The sequence below is a fragment of the Lytechinus pictus genome, chromosome 5 (assembly GCF_037042905.1).
Source record: "Lytechinus pictus isolate F3 Inbred chromosome 5, Lp3.0, whole genome shotgun sequence".
NCBI classification, from domain to species: Eukaryota; Metazoa; Echinodermata; class Echinoidea; order Temnopleuroida; family Toxopneustidae; genus Lytechinus; species Lytechinus pictus.
Genome location: NC_087249.1, coordinates 22,792,127 through 22,813,149, shown reverse-complemented (window position 1 = coordinate 22,813,149; position 21,023 = coordinate 22,792,127). Strand labels below are relative to the sequence as shown.

Sequence of the window (21,023 nt, the reverse complement as noted above, 5' to 3'; positions counted from 1 at the left end):
AATAGATATAAAAATTAAATTAAGTATTAATCTAACATTCAACAAACTTAAATAAATTCAATTAATGTTTCAAGTTCGTTCAGTTATCGCCTATTTTGGTGCAAATTAATCAGCTTATCGTTTGGCTTACCGGGAAAATAATATTGATTGCATCGCCAGTGGTGGTTGACCGTATATCGTGAGTGTTTTTTGCGAAGACGGACACCTGTTTTGATATTCTTATCTTTACCTCACATTTATCTTTCAAGGCATGGAAATAAGCTTGGCTTGTTTATGTACTAACTTCACATTCTCATTTGAAATACATCAACCATTAAGAAAATGTACGAGGGAAATACAATCACATAAATTTCTTCTTATCTGTGCATATCACGGTTTGCTAATCAAGGAAATGAGAAAACGCAGTTCTGCAAATATTATGTTGGATCTCATAACGCAATACAACAGTAACAGTCGAATGGAATAGCGTCACATTTTTACCTTCTTAAAAAATACAGTAATTACACTTTCTTTATATCACATGATTCACGGATGGCAACAGTACATTGTCAAAATTATAAAATGACGACAGCTGTAGAAAATTTAGTTTTCCATCAATTCATTCATATATTTAAAAAAAGTTTCAGTAATTTCAGAATGAATCAATCATATTTTAAGAGGTTCCGGTTATGTAGCCAAATATTTGTCAATGACTCCTTGGAGACTTATTCAATCAAACTCTTCTTTCTTATCTAAAAAAACGCTTCAAATACTAATTCGCTTGAATATACAATGCGGGCATGACATATCGTCCTTCGATTTGGCTTGTTTTTAGGTATCCTTTAATCATTTCAGGCGTTCGACAATTCTCTCCAAGAACGACTCTATCGAAGTCGCATGCATGATAAAACTGTTAATGATTACACTTCTTTAGAATTCTATCATATGGCTGTTTCATTATTTTAATCTACTCACGAACAAACCCCATTGCATGATTTAAGAGCGTCTTAGATGAGTGGAGTTTTAGGGCCGTCTGTCTAACATTTCTAATTGCATCACTCGCCTCGTTCGAATTAATCCCCTTTGCTAATTTTTAAACGATTGACTCCCATTACAATATTCCTCAGTGTATTGTGGGAGAATATTCGATTTGGAAGTAGAGGAAAGTTTATTCCGGGATGGATTTCATCTTCTGGCATTTGTTGTTCGTCCTTGCGGGGATTGTCAGTGGTACAGGTTGGTAATCGAACAGTTGTTATCCTATTAATTAGCCTCTTTTACTTCTATAAATCAGATATTTAGATGATTACATCTATGATGGGTAGTAATTATATTGTGGGAGGATCTGACTTTACATTGCTACTGAAAAGATATTGATTCAAAATACAAAAAACGCATTGACAAATTAGGCAAAGGGGGGATGTAATTTATTGAAAAGTAGATATAATCACACTTGCATAATTATGGTAAAATCAATTAAGTATATATATATATATATATGTATCTATATTTTGTTCTCACTTCCGGTTTAGTGTTTCTAAAATCTCTAATGATTTTTTTCATTCAACCTCAATAAAAATATATCCAGGTTCTTAAAATCATTATTCTGTATTCATTCAATCGTTTATCAATCAACCCGTCAATAGATTAATGTGTTCTTCCTTTGTTCACTGGTTAATTGAATTATTTTGGTTTTAATATTAATTTTTTGTACATCTTTACCTACGGGGGGGGGGGGGAGGAATGAAGACTCCTTTAATCATGAATTTATAAAAGATATATAGTACGCCGTGTAATTCCGCTGAATGTTTATAATGGCGCACACTCAAGCCATCAAGTACTTTTACCAACACTTACACAAAATGTCTTACCTAACATGTTCCTTCCAAAGTGTCGCCAACACCCACACTCTTTCTCCCTGGTTTTGCTTTCAAACAAGCACACACACCATCACACACACACACCCTCACACACACCCTCACACACACACCCTCCTACGCATATACCACTCCTCACACACACATTCAAATACTCTCGCCTAAAAAAACACACAACCCATATACATACCCTCACCCACATACACACACATTCATCAAGCAACTAAAAAAATCTCATTCGCAAATAACACCAGGATAAGTGTAGCCTAGGCCGTTTCATGATTGTTATTTTTACTTTCGTCAACATGTATGGACAAAATTTGTTATTTTTGGAAAAGCATCATGTCGTATCATTTTAAGGAAGCTTCTTAAAGGGATGCTCCAAGTTGAAGGTATTTATATCCAAATAAATCGAGTAAAATTCACAGAGCAAAATGCTGAAAATTTCATCGAAATCGGATAACAAATAACGAAATTTTGCAATATTTTGTGAAAATAGATACATGCACGTCGTCATGAATATTCATTAGGTGGGCTGATGATGTCAAATCCCCACGTTCCTTTTTGTTACATGAAATCATGATTGTTTCATTTTTTCATACATGTGTAAATGATGTGTCTCCATTAATGATGAAACAAGTTGCAGCAATAAATAACTAATGAACTTAATTAGTTGTCAATCCAATTGTTTTAGTTCTTAGCAGAATTTTTTTTTGAATGAACCTCACTTCATATAAAAAATACAAAAGAACAAGTGGGAATATGACATCATCAGCCCACCTAATGAATATTCATGAATACATCCTATACCTGTTTCACCGGAATAATGCAAATCTTTGACATTCAATAACTTCGTTATTTCTTATCCGACTTTGATACGATTTTCAGCATTTTGCCTCGTGAATTTTACTCTATTTTTCAGAAAATAAATATCTACAGTCTAGAACATCTCTTTAATTATTTTCCACCATTAGCCCTATTATGATTATTATATTTTAAAAGTATTTTTTTTTCTATTATTGGAGTTGGTATTTGTAATGTTCATTATCATGATGATTATTAGCATTATAAAGACTAATTATTATCGTTCTCATTGCTGTTAGTTGTAGTAGTAAAAGTTACAGTAGTAGTAGTAGTAGTAGTAGTAGTGTCGAATTAGATAAAGTACTACGACTACCACATCTATACAACTGCTACTACTACTACTACTACTACTACTACTACTACTACTACTGCTACTACTACTACTACTACTACTACTTCTATTTCTACTTCTACTTCTACTACTACTACTACTACTACTACTACTACTACTACTTCTACTTCTACTTCTACTTTTACTACTACTACTACTACTACTGCTACTACTACCACTACCACCACCACTCCCAACACTACTACTATCATTATCACTTTATTCCAACAATATCAATGAAAATATACTTTGGTCCAATTTCACTCATCATACTCATTTTGTTTTTCAGTAGGTGCAGAATAAAATGAAGAATATTAAAATAGTACTTCCATTCTGATTTAAAGTTTTCATTGAAGCAGAAACAAAATGCGTCATTCGAAACCGCCAATGCCAGTATGAACTACTATTTATTACATTTTCATTCAATAACATTCTACTGTATCTGCGACACAATGCTGCAATGTTTAGAGGCCATAACATGTACATGTCTCTCACATGTATCTATAGATGTGACGTTCTGACATAACTTATTAATCAACGACACTTCATTTGAAAGGCCGCGTATTTTACGTATAATACAGCTTTGTGTTATGAGAAGTACAAACAGCAATGATAACAACATAGTGTACTCTATACCCACGGCCAAATAAACAATTCGATATACACATTATATGCAACGCAAATTATGCCACTGTTTTGAGAAGGCATGAAAACCCCCATATGCTAAGCGTGCCTGTAGAGAATACCGATACATTTTCCCGTTCTGTCTGTTTTTCTAAGCTATCATCTGTCCATTATAGCACTTTCCAAGGTTCAACCTGTACCAATGTGACGTCATTTTAACGCTTTGGTGATTACGTATGAGTTGAAACGAGACGTGACGAAACCAATCTATATTCGTCATTATGTTTATTTTAATGGCATGATCTCCAAAAATTCAGATATCACATTGCATAGAATTGGTTCATATAAATGACCCGAAATAATGGCAGTTGCTATTTAAAAATTGTAGTCTCGTTTTGTGCTTCCAGTGGTAGGCCTACTCGCACTGCAATTAGAAATGAAAAAAAAAACCGGAGATATAACTATGATGTAAAAAACTTCCTTAAGCCACTGTTTAAATCAACTGATATTAGATGCTACAAAAGATGTAATTCGGCGCGGCCGATTATACTGATCTCCAAGTAAAACAACAACAACAACAAACAAAAAGAACAAGAACAAAAATATACAAGCCTTTTCATAAACGAATGATTAAAATTCTCATAATATACAAACATTTCTTCTTGGAGCTTACTAAGGATCATGGAATTGGGGACATTATGATGTCCCAGGTTTATTGATTAGGGGCTTAATTCATGTTTTCAAGATTATGAACATTCGATACACGATTACCAAGACATAATTTTTGGAAAATAACATTTGCTTGTTACGGGCATAATTATACAGATGAGTTATAAAATTTTTTTTTTTAATAAGTCGACTTATTTTGTAAATCTAGAAGAGAAAGGACTCCGATATATTATTGATAATTACCTTAAATAAATATCAAAATAACATTTAGGTATTCATTTAATCTTTGCGAATGTTCATTCTTATATCTATCTTCATGTACCGGCCATATTTCTTTTTCATATTCTCACCTAAATCTATATCCTTAAGATACTATTATGTGGGTGATATGCGCTATAAAAGTCTATTTGGCCATCTTCAAACCCCACATGATCATACAGGTCAACATACACAATACGAATCAGCACGCAAATTGCATTTGTTCTTTGTGTTTGTTGATTCATCGAAAAAAACATGACAAATGAAGGAGATTCTAGGGTCTAATTCAATAGTAGTTCACTGTTGATTACACTTTGATCAAATAATGAGGATTGAGACTGCGAACAGGATGACTAAATGTGTCATTTCTAATATAAATAAAAAGATGTGTTTCTTCGGAGCCTGTGTTCTGGTTCAGGAAGCTAAACTTTCCCCAATCTAGTGCTTCAAATTCAAAGAAGTTGATAATGTGGGTCACTTATTTGGTGGGAAGAAGGGGGGGGGGGGAGGGGGTTCGAAGTGCAAGGTAATGAAGGGTACCAATAGATGTATCTACTGTTATCAGTAATGACGGAAATGTTTTGATGAGTAACAGGGGCGGATCCAGGATTTTCCAAAAGGGGGAGGAAAATTTCGACACGCAAAAAAAAAAAAAAGTAAAAAAGTTCTTAAATTTAAAAAGAGGGGGCACACCTCTGTTTTAATGGCATTTTTACATTACAAATTTTAATTTTGCTTCTCAAAGGGGGGGGGGGGCACGTGCCCTCAGTGCCCCCCCCCTGGATCCACCAGTGATGAGTAATAATCAGAGAGATATCGCCATTGTCTTTACATTGTAGGCCTACTTTAAGCAAAGGCATTATCTCGAGTTTAATACATAAATTATCTTTTGTAACTTGATCCAGGAGAATTCCTCGAATAAGAATTGTAGTTTAAAATATTGCCTGTGAGTCAGCATGATATTGGTCTCCCATGATACAGATAATGATTGCAAATTTCGTCAGTTTTCCGACACAAGCTCTTACGTCTGTGAGTGCTCCGCCTCTCATTGTGACGTCATCGAAGAATACACCCTCGACGATGAAAACTTTGTAGTGTATACTTCTGGAAAGCGAGGCTTTAGGTTGGATAAAGATGAGATGCCAATCAGAAATCGACCAACCCCTAATAGTAAGTGAGCTCATAAGACATAAATCTAGTATTGATTCTTTCTAGACACCACCATATACCACATGTTCCTATTTCTAATTTGATCAAATATTTTGTATGTTTTTCTATCATAATTTTGAATTTCTATTTCATTTAACGATGAATGAATAAACTACCAGCTAAAAAATTGCTACCACAATAATTTCCATAAATTTGTATATACATGCATGGTTCCCTATCTTAGATATACCCACTCTTTTTTGATCATCCGATTTTCTTTGCTCGAATTACAAGCAATTTGTGTCCCCTTTGGGATCAATAACCCCTTTTTTTTACCTGTCAGAAAATTCTTACTGTAAAAAAAGTTTTTCTATCCCTCACAAATATATTAAAGTCTAGCTCCCACTGGCTCAGAATGGGCATTTCCCTTTTTGGCAAGTTTTTGGAAGTAAGTTTAAATTGTTTTAATTGAAGGTATCCTCTATGGTTGAGTGAAAGAAACAGAATGATAACTGACAAGAAGTAGCTTTCGGTCTTTGGTGTCCTTTTATCATTTAGTCTCCCTTCTTATTCATTTTATTTCAAGTACCAGATACGAGCATTACGATCACAATTGACAGATCAGACAAGTACCAAACCATTCTTGGTTTTGGCGGTTCTTTCACCGATGCAGCTGCGCTCAATCTCTACAACCTATCGTCTGGCATGCAAGATACCCTGCTGAGGGCGTACTTCTCACCTGACGGTAATACAAAGTTAAAGATAAATTCCAGTTTTGGTAACGATCTAAAAATGACTTTTTACAGAATCTAATATAATGACCACCTAAGTGTCTGTTTGTATGAATAAAAAATATGTGCCAAAGGATTCTGGAAGAAATTGTGTGATTGCTGAGAAATAAGCAAAATAAGCGCGGATTCGGTCACTTCCGTCGGGTCTTTATTTTAGCAATTATAATACACTGTCCCACGTGTGCCTATCTGTGTTGGTGATCTTCAGTATGAACATTTTTCAGCGTAGATTTCAAGATTTCACAAAGTTCAGTTTATGTAACTGTACCAGATCTAGATCCTCGATGATATACTGACAATTAAGCCTTGTTTTACAGACTTTCTCATGAAATCAGTGTTTACTGCAAATACTGGAATTTCTCTTTAAGTCTATCCTTGAGGAAGGAAAGTGAGAGGGAGGGAGAGAGAGAGAGAGAGAGAGGGGGGGGGGGAGAGAGAAGGGGGAGCGGAGGGTGAAACTGAATGATCTATTAATATTATCGATTTTTTTTTGGGGGGGGCAGAGTCTAGGATCACTTGTTTTGACGTGAATATTTATATATATATATTTTTACATATAACGGTTTAAAAACTCTTTAACTTTATACGTATGATGTCAGGATCACTCGATTTGTATATATCCAAAAATTAGCTGATCTTAAAACTTTGTATTAGTCCACCTGGTGTACATTATAACTTTCAAAGAATGACGTGTTTCAAATTTCACGGTAGAAGATTTGATATCAGATGAACTTAGAATTTCGACATGCTTTTGTCACACAGAAATCACATGAGTCAATCAAGATACATTTAAATGTGTATAGGCCCTATTTGGAACAAATAATGAGTATCAGTGTCTGTCTTTTGCAATATGTCAGGAATTGAATATACCTTTGGTCGTGTACCTATTGCAAGCTGTGATTTTTCAACCAGGGAATATTCGTACGCCGAAATACCGGAAGATTTCAATCTCGATTATTTCCAACTTGCCCCAGAGGACACCGATTTCAAGGTTAATTGAGCGTTATTTTTCTGATATAAATGATTATTATTAGTATCACATTGCCGAAGAAATTGCAAGGAGTGATTACTATTGTTTTGAAAGAATACCCATAAATCAAATCTACATGACAATTTCGTTGTACACCATACTCATTGTCATTTATTACATAATTCCTAGCTTTTCTATCCTCTCAGGAAATAAGATTGAATTTCTTGTCACTCAAATTAGAGGATTCTGATTACAAAAATAAGTATATTCATGAAATTTATCAATGAAGTTAGTAATACCATTAATAATTATAATCCACATCTTACCCGTTAATTTTGTTTGCAGTATGAAGATCAACTACGTGTTAATCGTACTAACATCCCTTTGCAAGAAGTCAATATAGGGAACTGGATATTTAGGTGTTGGGGGTGGACCATTTCACAATTTTCAGTGACTTTCAGCATTTTCAGCCAATCAGATGCGAGTATTTCACAATCCTATACGAGTTGCTAAGAGAGATAATCACTGACAAACCATATTGAGGAATGATTTCATGATAAATATCAAACTCCACAAGATAGTAATTTCACTTATATAAATATTGTATCACAGTGCAAAAACTCCTACCTCGTCTTTCTTGTCCTCTTTCAAATCCCGATGATCAAGCGAGCGTCAGCCATGAGTTATAGACCCATCAAGTTGATAGGTAGTGCCTGGTCAGCTCCAGGATGGATGAAAACAAATGGTGCTATGAAAGGAGGTGGTCGACTCAAAGGATTGCCTGGCGGAGAATACTACAAATCATGGGCACTCTATCTTGCCAAGTGAGTTTTACAATTCGTGCCATAGAGACGTTATTTGGAGATCTCGAACGTGGTATTATGGTTCAAGCTACAGTCAAGTATAGTTGAAAGTCACGCTTAATTGCCACTAAAGCATGGTAATCACAATATTTGTTGTGCGGTAGAGGGTGTCCCATGAACGCAATCTGAACAATGCGTTCAATGACTTTCATTCAGTAGCAGATTGGATCCAGGGGAATTGGAATGAAAGGTTCATGATAGAGAAACAAAAACCTCTGTTACACCGGATTTCGTAAGTAGTCTCGGGGCGTCTCGGCCAGGTTTCTAATCTGGTGTAAACGCACAAATCTATCCGAGAGCCCTTCTGAGCAAACGAATCTCGGATCACCTCGCGATGTGTTCCGAGACCGGATCTCCTCGCGATGTGTTCCGAGACCGGTCTCGGGCCGCTCAGCGACTGCTTTGGATTCGGTGTAAACGCAATCCTGCCCGAGACTGGTCCGAGACAGGTTCGCTTGATGCGCTACACGTGTCCAAACCATAGGTCCAAACAACAAACGCAGCGCGCGCTTGGCCAATCCTATCTCGAACAGCTTTGGTAATTTGGGGTAAACGCACAGAAAGTTGTCTCGGGCCGCCCCGAGACTCATTACGATTCCGGTGTAATGGGAGGGGGTGGGCAACAATTTCAGTAAATTTTTTTTAAACGGGTAGAAAATCCGGTGTAATGGGGGTCAAAGATAATCTTCATTTGATTAAATCTTATTCATTGCCTATGCTTCACACCACTTTGTGGAAGTTCAACATCATGTGTTTCAAAAGTAGCAAGCAATATGAAACTACAGAAAACCCAAATTGCTCTTGCGTCCTTAAAACTAGCATGTCATACTGCATTCATGAGGGGCCAGGAGCACGGTCGTTGCCTGAGATTAAAATCACGATACGATACCTTATTAGACATCATCTTACAGTTCCATTGAGATCCATTCGAAATCCATTATATAGGCCTACTTTACACGTTTTTTTCACTAGCCTTTCAATTTTCTATGTTCCAGATTCTTAGAAGCTTACAGCAATTACGGCGTTCCCTTCTGGGGTCTGACCGGAGGCAACGAACCCTCTGCGGGTCTGTTTCCAAACTGGGCCTGGCAAGCCATGTTCTTCAGTCCAAGTCTGCAGAGGGACTTCATCAAACTTGACCTTGGTCCAACCTTACGTGAACGAGGTCATTTAGATATTCAGCTTACTATTCTAGATGATCAGAGGTTTCTCCTTCCCCGTTGGGCAGAAGTGGTAACTATATAGTTTTTATCTTTACCACTATTATGACCGATATTAGCGCGGGATGTGTATAACAAATGCCATTCTCTGAAATTAGGGAAGACGTTCTCTTTTCAAGCAGTGAATTGAAAATAAATTGAAGGTGACGTCTCCACAAAAGCGGATTCAGATCAAACATAACTATGTCTTGCCTAATTGGACTAAATTCAAAATTTGAACTGAAACTCACGATGGCACTTGAAAGTTTTATTAGACCGGAGGAGACATTTTTCTTTAACTTCTAGTCATAAGAAAGTGAGATAACGAATCATGAGAAGCAACAAGTAAAGCAAACAGAGAATCCTCAACAGATAGAATGATATCTTAATCAACAAACTCGATGTTTTCATTCATCATTCCCACTAAGCTCTTCTGCCATGAACTGAATATTCTAACCTCTTATCGTCTCCTGCAGGTGTTGGAAGACCCCCTCGCCTCACAGTACGTATCCGGTATTGGACTCCATTGGTATTGGGATGACTGGGTAGACCCTAGTCGTCTTAATGCTACACATCATGCTTATCCAGACTACTTCATGATAGGAACAGAGGCTTGCGAGGGCCACTTGGACAGGGAAAAGGAAGTCATTCTTGGAAGCTGGGAAAGAGGAGAAGCATACAGCTTTAACATCATCGAGGTACTTGACTTTTGATTTAGGGGTGTCTTCTGATTTTTACGTTCACCCAGAAAGTAGATTTGCTTTGACATTATCTTAACCCTATTTTCTTCCATGATCCATTACATCAAATTCAACGACAATTTCTTTACCCAGCATTATAGGCGTGCGGCAAACTAAAAAAATGTTATGTACCCAGCTATGAATCTTCCGAACCATATTATTCTCTTTTTATCCGCAACATTTGAATTTCTCTTTACAGCTGCTCTTTTTTATATGATAAAGTTTAAAAACCAAGCTCACCGTACTCATATATTTGGTAGACAAGCAATACAAACAAGGTGATTTTTTTTTTAAATAAGAGAAATAAAGTGGTGTCCTTTAATTTACCATTGCCAGTATGCATGTAGGTATATTATTGAACAAATGGTACTGTACACTTCAAAGTGGATTATTTTCCTCAAGATTTGTTAAGGGGAACATATTTCATTGCAAAGGTAAATAGTGTTACTAGTCAATGAAATTTTGTCAGTAGAAAATGGTAAACTCCGGAATGCTGTTTGCCTATCGATAACAAACTATCATATGTTAATTTTCTCAATATTTTTACTCTAAGGCACAACTTAGCACATTAGGCCGAGATGAAGAGTGGTAATATATCCGTTGCTAGGGAATGTTGTTTCTAGGCAACACATTTGTCTCCATGGAAGCTATAAGATAGTCAGTTTGTTGAATGATTATTGAAAACGAGGTTGTAGGCATCTATATGATAATTGTGTCAGTATTATTGCTCATAATGGAATATTTTTCCACAGATTTGTTCAGGGAAAAGAGTGTTAACATAGTCGTTGCTATGGAAAATAGTTGTTGCTAGGCAACAAATTGTATCCATGGGTAATATGAAAGGTCATTTTGTTGTTCTATTGAAGAAAAGATGATACATATTAATTGATCAGGTATTATTAACTCAATCAACTTTTTCACCAGAAAATAGTATAAAGTATGTGACTTGTACATATGTGTATCAATGTAGACAAAATGAACAATAATATGGCGATTTGTACGATGTGAAGGGGCATAGACAAGACCAATATGGGGAGAACTTGAGTTCAAGGAGCATTTTGGGGTAAAAGTTGGGAACCGGTCTATTTCACCTAATTTGAATGTGCCGAATCTGATAAGACCGGTTCCCAAGCCAATTTTTCATGTTTTGACCACCTAATTTGCATAAACAAAATGGCTGCCAAATTGACAATTTATAATCTTATTTCTACAATATTCTTTTATAATATTCGCTTTCACCGATATGGATACTGCAAAATCCTGCATACTTAACATGTACCATTTTGGAAAATTTGTTATTTTTGTTTGCGGCTAATTAATTATGCAAATTTATGCATATTTTGCAATATTATGCTATAATTTGATAATTACACCTAAATGTTTTATTATTTTGGGTACAAACAGCATTTGTATCATTATGATAATTGTTTGGCCCTTGAATATAATACTCAAGTCAATTTTTATATTTATTTTATTGTTCTTTGATATTTCTTTTGTGTTCTTGTATTTTCTGCCATTTGCTTTGTATATGTTTGATATGAGATCTTTAAAAAAACTAATATCAATGGCTGACAAATACTAAGCTTCAATGATTGAATCATTTGATAAACTTCTTTTGCCACAACTGATAATTGTACTCAGGAAAAAATACACACACATGCTCCCACACCCACACCTGTGTATAGAAAGTAATATACTTGCAAGGTATGTGTAGTAGACATGCCCAATATAAAAACATTGATGCTGATCCTATAATCATGATAATTACCACATTCAATGAACCCGTAAGAAAAGAAGAGTTTAGAAGTTGGAAAACCTGTAATCATGCTGAACTTAAATTTCTTGAAATAGATATATTAAAATGTTTTATAACAGATCAAATAATCAATTAAACGTATGATTTACGCAGTGTAGTTTATCAATCGGATATAAGTATCAGTACATTGTTATTATCCTTGTAGCAAAATTATATCTTTGATTCAGCTCCATCAGAACTGCAATGATGGCAGTTAACCAAAGAACAATTTGTAATAAATGCAAAGGGTCTGTATTACTGGATCACTTACTAGTTTTTTGGTCATTACCGATTTATTTATTTATTTGGCAACGGTACATTTTCCCCAAGTCAACCATCAAAGTGATAACTGAAAACCACAGCTTTTATCCAATCATTGCCTTGGAAGATTCTTTGACGAACGATACTGAATACAGAAGAGGAAATGATAAAAACATTGGGCTAAACACAGATTAGCTCCATGGTTAAAACATGGGCAAAACAAGGTTTCCAGCCCAGCCACTGCCCAATGCAGAAAAAATTTTCACAGTGTGTCCTAAGGTTAAAAAGTGTTAGAGATGCATGTTGAAGGTAAACCAGCATGGAGACAGTTGCAGAAGTCCAGTGGCAGTCTAGAGGTTATCCGGTCATGGGTGATATTTTCTGCACCACCTCATGTAAGACAATGTTTGATCTCAGCAATTCTGTGGAGCAGGTAATATGCAGATTGGCAGACATGTGATGTGTGTTTCTTCATGCTCATTGTTCTATCAAAGACTACGCCAAGAGATCTAGCCTTGCATACTGGAGATATATAGCTTCCTCACCTATTAAGACTGGAGTTGTAGTCATAATAATTACGCATATATGGAGATGACAGAACAAGATACTTCGCTTTTTATTGTTAAGCTCCAGGAAGTTGACCTTCATCCAACATCGAATCCTCAATGGCAGCACCAACAACAGCAGCTGCACGAACCTCTGTATATTTACCTTTTTGATCAAAAGTGAGGTATACAGCTGGATGTCATCAGCATAGAAGTGTATACCAAGACCATGTTGCCACATTACAGAGCCAAGAGGAGTGATGTACAGTTTGAAGAACAAGGTACAAGGACAGACTCCCAAGGAACTCCATATCAAAGGGTAGTCACAGGAGACTGCATGCCAGTGATGAATACAGCTTCAAACAGCTCTGTTGGCAAGGTAAGAGGAAACCTGCCATTGGAGTGCAGAATCATGAATTCCAAAACAGACTGTCAGTCTCCTAAGGAGAATGACATGTTCACTGGTATCAAAACCGGTTGACAAGTCAAACATAACTTAGGCAACTGCTTTCCTCATAGAAAGAGAAATCCTGGCTCTACAATCGAATAAATTCTCGAACTAGACTTTGATGGTGATATCTCAGACTCGCATGCAGCCTATCAGTGCTGGGTAAGCTATTGGATGCTGTTGGGTTTAATACCGATCAAAATAAGTGGATTAATAATCACCTACAGGAACGCCAAACATGCCAGGAACCCACCATCCTCTGAAAGATATCTTCGTTATCAATTTGAAATAGTCTATCTTATGAAGATATGAAAATGTGTGAATATTAGAAGTTCGATAAATGGCCTAGAAGACATTACACAATTCACTGCGGTATGGAAAAGGTGCACTCCGAGCATTTTAACACCTGAAACAAGATCTGGTTAGACAGCAGATTCTCTCTTAAGACAAAAGTTTAGGTTTTCTCTATGGATCTGTGACATGAGAATCGGACATATCTCAAGAACACAAACACGATGACTTCGATACGAACTGCCTCCGCAGAATACTTGTACTAAATTGGTTTGATTTCAACAATTAGAGATGACTTTTATAATATGAGGCTGCCCTATCAATCAAGCCATCCAATGGAACACCAAATCGATGATAACTGAAATTGATCATTCAACACCCCGAAGGTAAAGGTGTATATCAAGCTGGGGGAAGCTGGATGCCTGTAAGTTGGATGAAGCGGCAATCATTGATAGGACAGATGCAGTACTGCATTGGAAAAGATATATTATGGAGATGCACATGTAATCCGTTAATGAAGTCCAATGATTAAAAAAAAATTATTAAAAGGATATGCAGTGACTTATTCGTTGTGGAACTTTAGAACATCACAGTCTGGCTTTTAAAACACGGAAAACGGTATAATTGATAGGCAAAATGAGAAATTAGATGGATTATAATTATGTGGGTTCAGTTCTGAGAATTTTTGTTCAATATTGGAACAATTTGACGAGCGTAATGGAGTAAAACACAGGTGTGGTATTCTGAGATCCATTTTAACTCAGATAAAATAAAATATTTTATCTCCGTTTAAATCAGTAAGATAAAATACCCTTAAAATCTCTCCGAATTGGTATTCTGAGAACAATTTTATCTTCATTTTATCTTTGCAAGACACACCTATTTTTTAATCAATATCCAATTAGAAACGCGCTTTTATAGCTCTCTCATATCACTCAACCAATGGAAATCCATTCCGCGAGGAGTTGTGGCGAAGGAGTGAGATTGCGTCAATTTATTGACTTCAATACGCTTGCACTATACGCTTGCGCGTCTTTACAGAGATTTCTTTTTAACAAAAATGGCAATACTCATCTTTTTTTCGAAGTCTATATCGCATCTTTTCAAGCTTCATTTCAAAGACAATATTAGTCAAGAAAAGTCTTATGAAATGATTCCTGATTGTACAGGAATAACTTTAAGGTGTTGTTCTCAATGAATATATAATTTTTCTTAATTTTCATGCCAACATTTGGAGTTGATTCACCTAGAAATATTGACGAAATCAACGTCGCGGAGATAAGATAGCCCCTACCCTCTTTTAAGTTTATTTTATTTTTTCTTCAAAGTAACTTGGGCGCAAGCACATTACCCGCGTTGCAATGGCCAGATACGCGATGGGTATATGTCTAAGCAGCCACTGCTCTGTTGCGTATCATGATATATACGCAAGATAAAATTTATACGCAAGATAAAATTTTAAATTTTATCTGAGAGATAAAATGTCATCTCAGAATACCAATTTCATTTTAAGAGATAAAATAAAATATTTTAAAGATAAAATGACCTCAGAATACCGCCCCAGGACATCTCATTTTCAGCAGACGGTTTTCACTTCATTTTGCTGAAGAAAAACACACTAAATATATATACATATATTTATATATATGTATGTGTGATCAGATTCTGCTGGTCGGGAACATAACTACTCCACAGGATATTAAATGCAACTGATTGACTATTAGGAGTTGAGAATTACAGTAATGTTATGATTCAAATTTAATAATTCATCATCTAAAATTGTAAATATGAATGAATTGATTGATATCATAATTCAAGATACCATATTTTAATAAGAATATAAGCAATTAATAGTGACATTCGCTTGAATACAGATAGGTTCATTAAATTCGTTGGATCTCCACCAGTGTGCTTTTAAATGGGAAGGCAGGAGTTTACCTTTGTATGCAGATGTGGGTGTGGGAGTGGGTGCATCTGTTTATGCCCATGGATATATGCGAATAAAAAAGTGATTACATAATTAAATCATTGAAGCTAATTATTTTCTGCCATTGATAATCAATAATTTGACAGATCCCATAACAAAACATGTACAAAACAAAAGGTACAAAAAACAAAGAAATTCAAAAACAATAAAATACATTATTATTCACTGTGATATTATATTCTAAGGGCCGTACAATTATTTATAATGATGTAAATGCTATTTGTACCAAAAATATGAACATTTGAGCTGGAATTATCAAATTATAGCATAATGATCCAAAATATGCATAAATTTGCATAATTAATTAGCCGCAAACAAAAATTTACAATTTTTCCCGAAAGGTACACGTATGTATGCAGGATTTTGCAGTATTCATGTCTGTGAAAGCGAATATAATTAAAGAACATTGTCGAAATAATATTCTGAATTGTCAATTTGGCAGCCATTTTGTTTATGCAAATTAGGTGGTCAAAACATGAGAAATTAGCTTGGGAACCGATCTTATCAGATTCAGCGTATTTGAATTGTGTGAAATAGTCCGGTTTCCAACTTTTACCCCAAAATGCTTCTTAAAGTTTATATAGGCCTCTTTTTCCAGAATGTGTCTAGTCTAGCATGTCAGGTAGAGCCTAGCAAAATTATTTGAGGTTCGCAATATTTGAAATGGGGTTTTCAGTTCTTTTTGTTATTTTTCAATAATACTTTGTATAAATTCATTGGTGTAACTTATTTGGTTTAATTTAACCTAGTTAAAAAGTTAGGTTTGAAATGGAAAATAAGTGGTTTACTTAGGAGTTAAATGGTTGCTAAGGAAAGTTGTGTTGCTAGGCAACAATTTCTGAGAAAATGTTCATAAAATTCATGCTAAGATGTTTTTCAGTAATTCTTCTTACAATATATAGTGGATCCATCCTTTGAAAAAAAAATGCCTGATAAATGTTGAATAAGTATCTAAAATGGGCGTGGCTTATTCAAGGCTGGTTTCCATAGTGATGCTACACATTACGGCATTTTTAATGCCCAATTCCGAAAAATTCAGAAAATTTCCTTTAATTTGATGTATGATTTTGCTTTGATCCAGCCGGGGGGATTAAAGTCAATAAATACGGCACTTTTTGGCTTCTGGCCGCCCACCTATTATACATTTGCCTTGTTCTACGAAGTCTCCTAATAAACATACACAGTTTCGAAGCAAGTCCTCTTACATTTCATGGGAAGAAGACATTATTTGCTGTCATCAAACTCTTTATGTGCATTTGTATTGTTTTCTACCATTTACTGTTCTCACTGACCTTAGGTTGATGGATAATGTTTATATTCAAGATGACAGCTACCCTTGCCCATATTCCACAACACCCAAAATTTTTAAAGTAGGTCCCGGATCTTGTTTGACATATGTCTTAAATGTCACTGACCACTGCCCTTGAGAAACCAACTTGTTATAGAATTCAGGCTCGTATATATTGCATTCCTAAACCCTATTGAGTCAAGTATCATTTCTTACCATGATTATATAAGACTTTGTACAACTACTTATAAAACAAATTAAAATGGTCCTCAGGGAGCGGTGTCAGGTCATTTTAGCAAGAAGCCAGGCCACCCCTCCGCACAGGTAAGACGAGAAAGAACTATGTACGAACTGAAAAAAGGTTCTAAATGGAGGTTTGGACAGTTTAAACCATTTAAGTAAATTTAAGTCTAATCGTAACCTGCGATCCTGCTAATTGTTAATACCTTAGGATTTTGGCAATTGGGTTGCTGGTTGGATCGACTGGAATCTAGCTCTAGACATGATTGGAGGACCAAACTGGGTGGGTAACTTTGTGGATAGTCCTATCATCGTCAATGCCGAGGAAGACGTGTTCTACAAACAACCAATGTACTATCACCTTGGTCACTTTAGGTAGGTGATAGGCGGCCGAATAAGTTCCTGGTGGGTGTTTCATAAAGCTGTTCGTAAGTCAAGAGCTACTTTAAGAGCGACTGGTGATCCTTTCCTGTTGGAAATGGTATATTTAATTGGAGATGGTTTAGCGCGTAAGGGTTCACCAGTAGTTCTTAAAGTCGCTCTTAACTTACGAACAGCTTTATGAAACGGCCCCCTGGTATCATGCGTTACTGAAATAACAAATAAATAAACCAATCTAAAGGAATGTCAACACATTAACTTCTCTAGATTTTCATGGTTTTAGTGGAAACAGAAAAGATCATGCCCACCTGTGTATAGACCATGATCCCACCTTCACTTTCTAAATTTGGTTTCAAAATATACATGTAGGTTTATTAAATTTAATGACTTAAAACAGAAAATATATACTTTGATACTTGATGACAGTTTGATATTTCTTTCTTTCCTAGATGAAGAATAACAAAACTGTGATATATATGATATATATATATATATATTTATATATATATATATATATGGTGACCCGGGTTCGATTCTCACTTTGTGCGCTAGTGCCCTTTGGTAAGGCATTAATCCTCAGTACCAGGTCCTTCGGAGAGGACCTTAAGCCGTCGGTCCTCTGGTTGCTTGCTTACAAGCATTCATGCTTTCTTAGCAATCAGGCAAAAAATCACCACCAATACCAATATATATATATATATATATATATATATGTGTGTGTGTGTGTGTGTGGTTTACCACATCATTTTTACTTTCATACACGATGGCTTTACAATAATAATAATTATTATAATAACGGTATATTTACCCAGGGTAGCCACTTCAGTTCCGAAAACTATTCTCCCGGCGGGCCCTGCTATTATCATTACCCCGGCTGAGCTAGGCTACCGATTCAGGTGCACACACCTTTTCAGGAATTTCTTCCTGCCGGTACGCATTCATCTCACCTGGGTCGAGTGCAGCACACTGTGGATGAATTCTTGCTGAAGGAAACTATACGCCATGGCTGGGATTTGAATAATGTTTTGCTTTATGCATGTTTTTTACTTTAATTTTTGTGTATTTAACTTCTACATTTACATAATAGTAAGTTCATCACCCCTGGATCGGTGAGGGTGGGGTCATCGGCTGATCGCGATAGGTTGGTTGAGCATCTAGCATTCAAGCTCCCGGATGGAAACATGGCGCTTGTCGTCTTGAACAGGTAAATACTGTCTGTTTTTTTATTTGATCCTTTAAATTTTAACTTATATTTGCATTGGTATTGGCCCATTGCCTCTTATATATTCCTATACGTTACCCCCCCCTTTTTTTTCAATAACTACTCTTTAAAAATTATATTTTCCTATACGTTACCCTTTTTTACAATAACGTCTCTTTAAAAATTATATTTTGTTTCTTAATGCAGGAAGGAGTTCACGTTTCCTCTTCATGTCTATGATCCGGATGTGGGTTATCTCAACGCCGAGATTCCATCTCGTTCAATTCAAACGTATATCTGGAAATCATAATCTAATAATTTAAGAAAACAATAAAAATCTTAGTGATTATGTCGTTAATATTTACCACCTTGGATATAAATACTTTGCTATACATCCTACTCAATAATTTAATTCATTAATATAAATTATTTAGATCTACTAGGTTTACAGTTGAAAATAACTAGGACTAATCGTTTCATTATTGAATCTGGACCTTATTTATGCGTTTAATTGTTTCGTTTTCAGCCATACCCTGAATTTCTATATCTTCATATTAGTTCTGAACTACTGTACCAAATTCAAATTTTGTGCAATTAAATGATGCAAAAATTACTTATTCTCCTGCAAAAAATCATGGTGTGCATTAGAACAGTGATTTCAGCTTATATATCATTGTCACATTCCTGCACTATTAAAGGTCAAGTCAACTTCAGATAAAGTGTTGATTTGAATCAATAGAGAAAATTCAGACAAGCATGATGCTGAAAATTTCATCAAAATCGGATGTAAAATAAGAAAGTTATGACATTTTAAAGTTTCCCTTATTTTTTACAAAATAGTTATATGCACAATTTAATCACATGCAAAAGAGAGTATCGATGATGTCCCTCTCTCACTTTTTCTTTTGGTTTTTATTGTTTGAATTACACAATATTTCAATTTTTATAGATTTGACAATATGGACCAACTTGACTGAACCATAAAATGTTAGACAATGGTAATTCTACATATTCAGGGCAAAATAAAACTTTGTTTCACAGGACAATGAGGAGAAAATTAGAATATTTTATATTTCATATAATAAAATTCCAAATTAATAGTGAGTGAGTGATGTCATCAGTTCCCTCATTTGCATACTGACCTGGATGTACATATAACTATTTTGTGAAATGAAGCGAAACCTAAAAATGTAATAACTTTCTTATTTTACATCCGATTTTGATGAAATCTTCACTATTGTGCTTGTTGGATTTTTCTCTTTTTATTCAAATCAACCTTTTGTTGGGGTGGACTTGTCCTTTAAGTATCATCATTATTTTTTTATTAAATAATTTCTCATATAAACGCGGCAGAAAAGTAGCTTCCTCTTTTTGAAACAAACGTAGATTTTTAACGAGAAATGGGAGCGGGTTGATTTTGATTTAGATACATAGATATTGAAAACTGGTGACAGACTCAGCAGAATCTTCACTTTTCCTTTTTTAAAAGAAGGGGCCGTTTTGCAATAGACAAAAATATACACATATTTCCAAAAAGTCCATTTTCACTAATAATATTTCAGATTATTTTTTAATATATTTTTTTCAATAATACTTAAATTAAATAAAAAACATTTCAGCGAAATTAAAGAATTATATTTCATATTATTTCAAATAAAACGGTATCAAATTTGCTCGTGGGAATGGCTATTCTACAGTCTAGTGATATTTAACTCTATTATTCTCTGGCTGTCAAACAGGAAAATTAATCTTTGAAAGATAAACTTTGATTTTTATATTCAGCAACATAGAGAGAGAGAGAGAGAGAGTGTGTAATAACACCAATGCTCAGATATCAATGTGTAATGTTTTAATTTCTTCTGAAGATACATGCATCAAACTTTTCAGAGATTAAGAAATATTACTAAAATACTGGATTAATAGATAGGAAACTGCTTCTTTGCTCATACATTATCAAAGAGGGCTTACACAAGCATTTGTACTATCTTTAAGCCTCCGATTGGGGTATAGCGCGGCAAACCTAGGAAGGTTTGGATGAGAAACGAACCACCTGCGAGTATTTATCTCCTCTCGTGAAATAGAAGGCCACACCACCCTCGAAAGATGTTGATTTAATGTCTTAAAATGTCAACATAATGCAAAATCCTTAGTAAAACGTTTTATTGTAAATACAGTCTATAATTAATCCACTGCACTGGACCGCAATGGATAGGCCTTCAGTTCCCATGTTTCATTTAACCTATGAATTAAATACAAAATGCTGTAATTCTCT

General features: G+C 35.2%; 1 protein-coding gene across 2 annotated transcripts; it reads left to right on the top strand.

Annotated features, from left to right (window-relative positions):
- Positions 1-965: 965 nt before the first annotated feature.
- LOC129262262 (lysosomal acid glucosylceramidase-like) lies at positions 966-21,017 on the top strand. Of its 2 annotated transcripts, XM_064100047.1 has the most exons (11): positions 966-1,215; positions 5,584-5,772; positions 6,338-6,496; positions 7,400-7,533; positions 8,125-8,336; positions 9,371-9,608; positions 10,051-10,272; positions 17,381-17,544; positions 18,638-18,754; positions 18,959-19,941; positions 20,218-21,017. In XM_064100047.1, the coding sequence occupies exons 1-10, from the start codon at positions 1,158-1,160 to the stop codon at positions 19,059-19,061; spliced, it is 1,596 nt and encodes a 531-aa protein (XP_063956117.1). In that variant the 5' UTR covers positions 966-1,157; the 3' UTR covers positions 19,062-19,941; positions 20,218-21,017. The 2 variants fall into 2 exon arrangements, with proteins under 2 accessions (XP_063956117.1, XP_063956118.1); XM_064100048.1 differs by having other exon boundaries at positions 8,179-8,336; positions 18,959-20,431.
- Positions 21,018-21,023: the final 6 nt, after the last annotated feature.

What these genes read in the sequence shown, in the direction of transcription:
- LOC129262262 (XM_064100047.1), top strand. Translation starts at nt 1,158, where the DNA reads ATGGATTTCATCTTCTGGCATTTGTTGTTCGTCCTTGCGGGGATTGTC. An exon ending in TGGGCACTCTATCTTGCCAA is followed by an intron (nt 8,337 to 9,370) that starts GTGAGTTTTACA and finishes TCTATGTTCCAG; the next exon opens with ATTCTTAGAAGCTTACAGCA. An exon ending in ACAGCTTTAACATCATCGAG is followed by an intron (nt 10,273 to 17,380) that starts GTACTTGACTTT and finishes TTAATACCTTAG; the next exon opens with GATTTTGGCAATTGGGTTGC.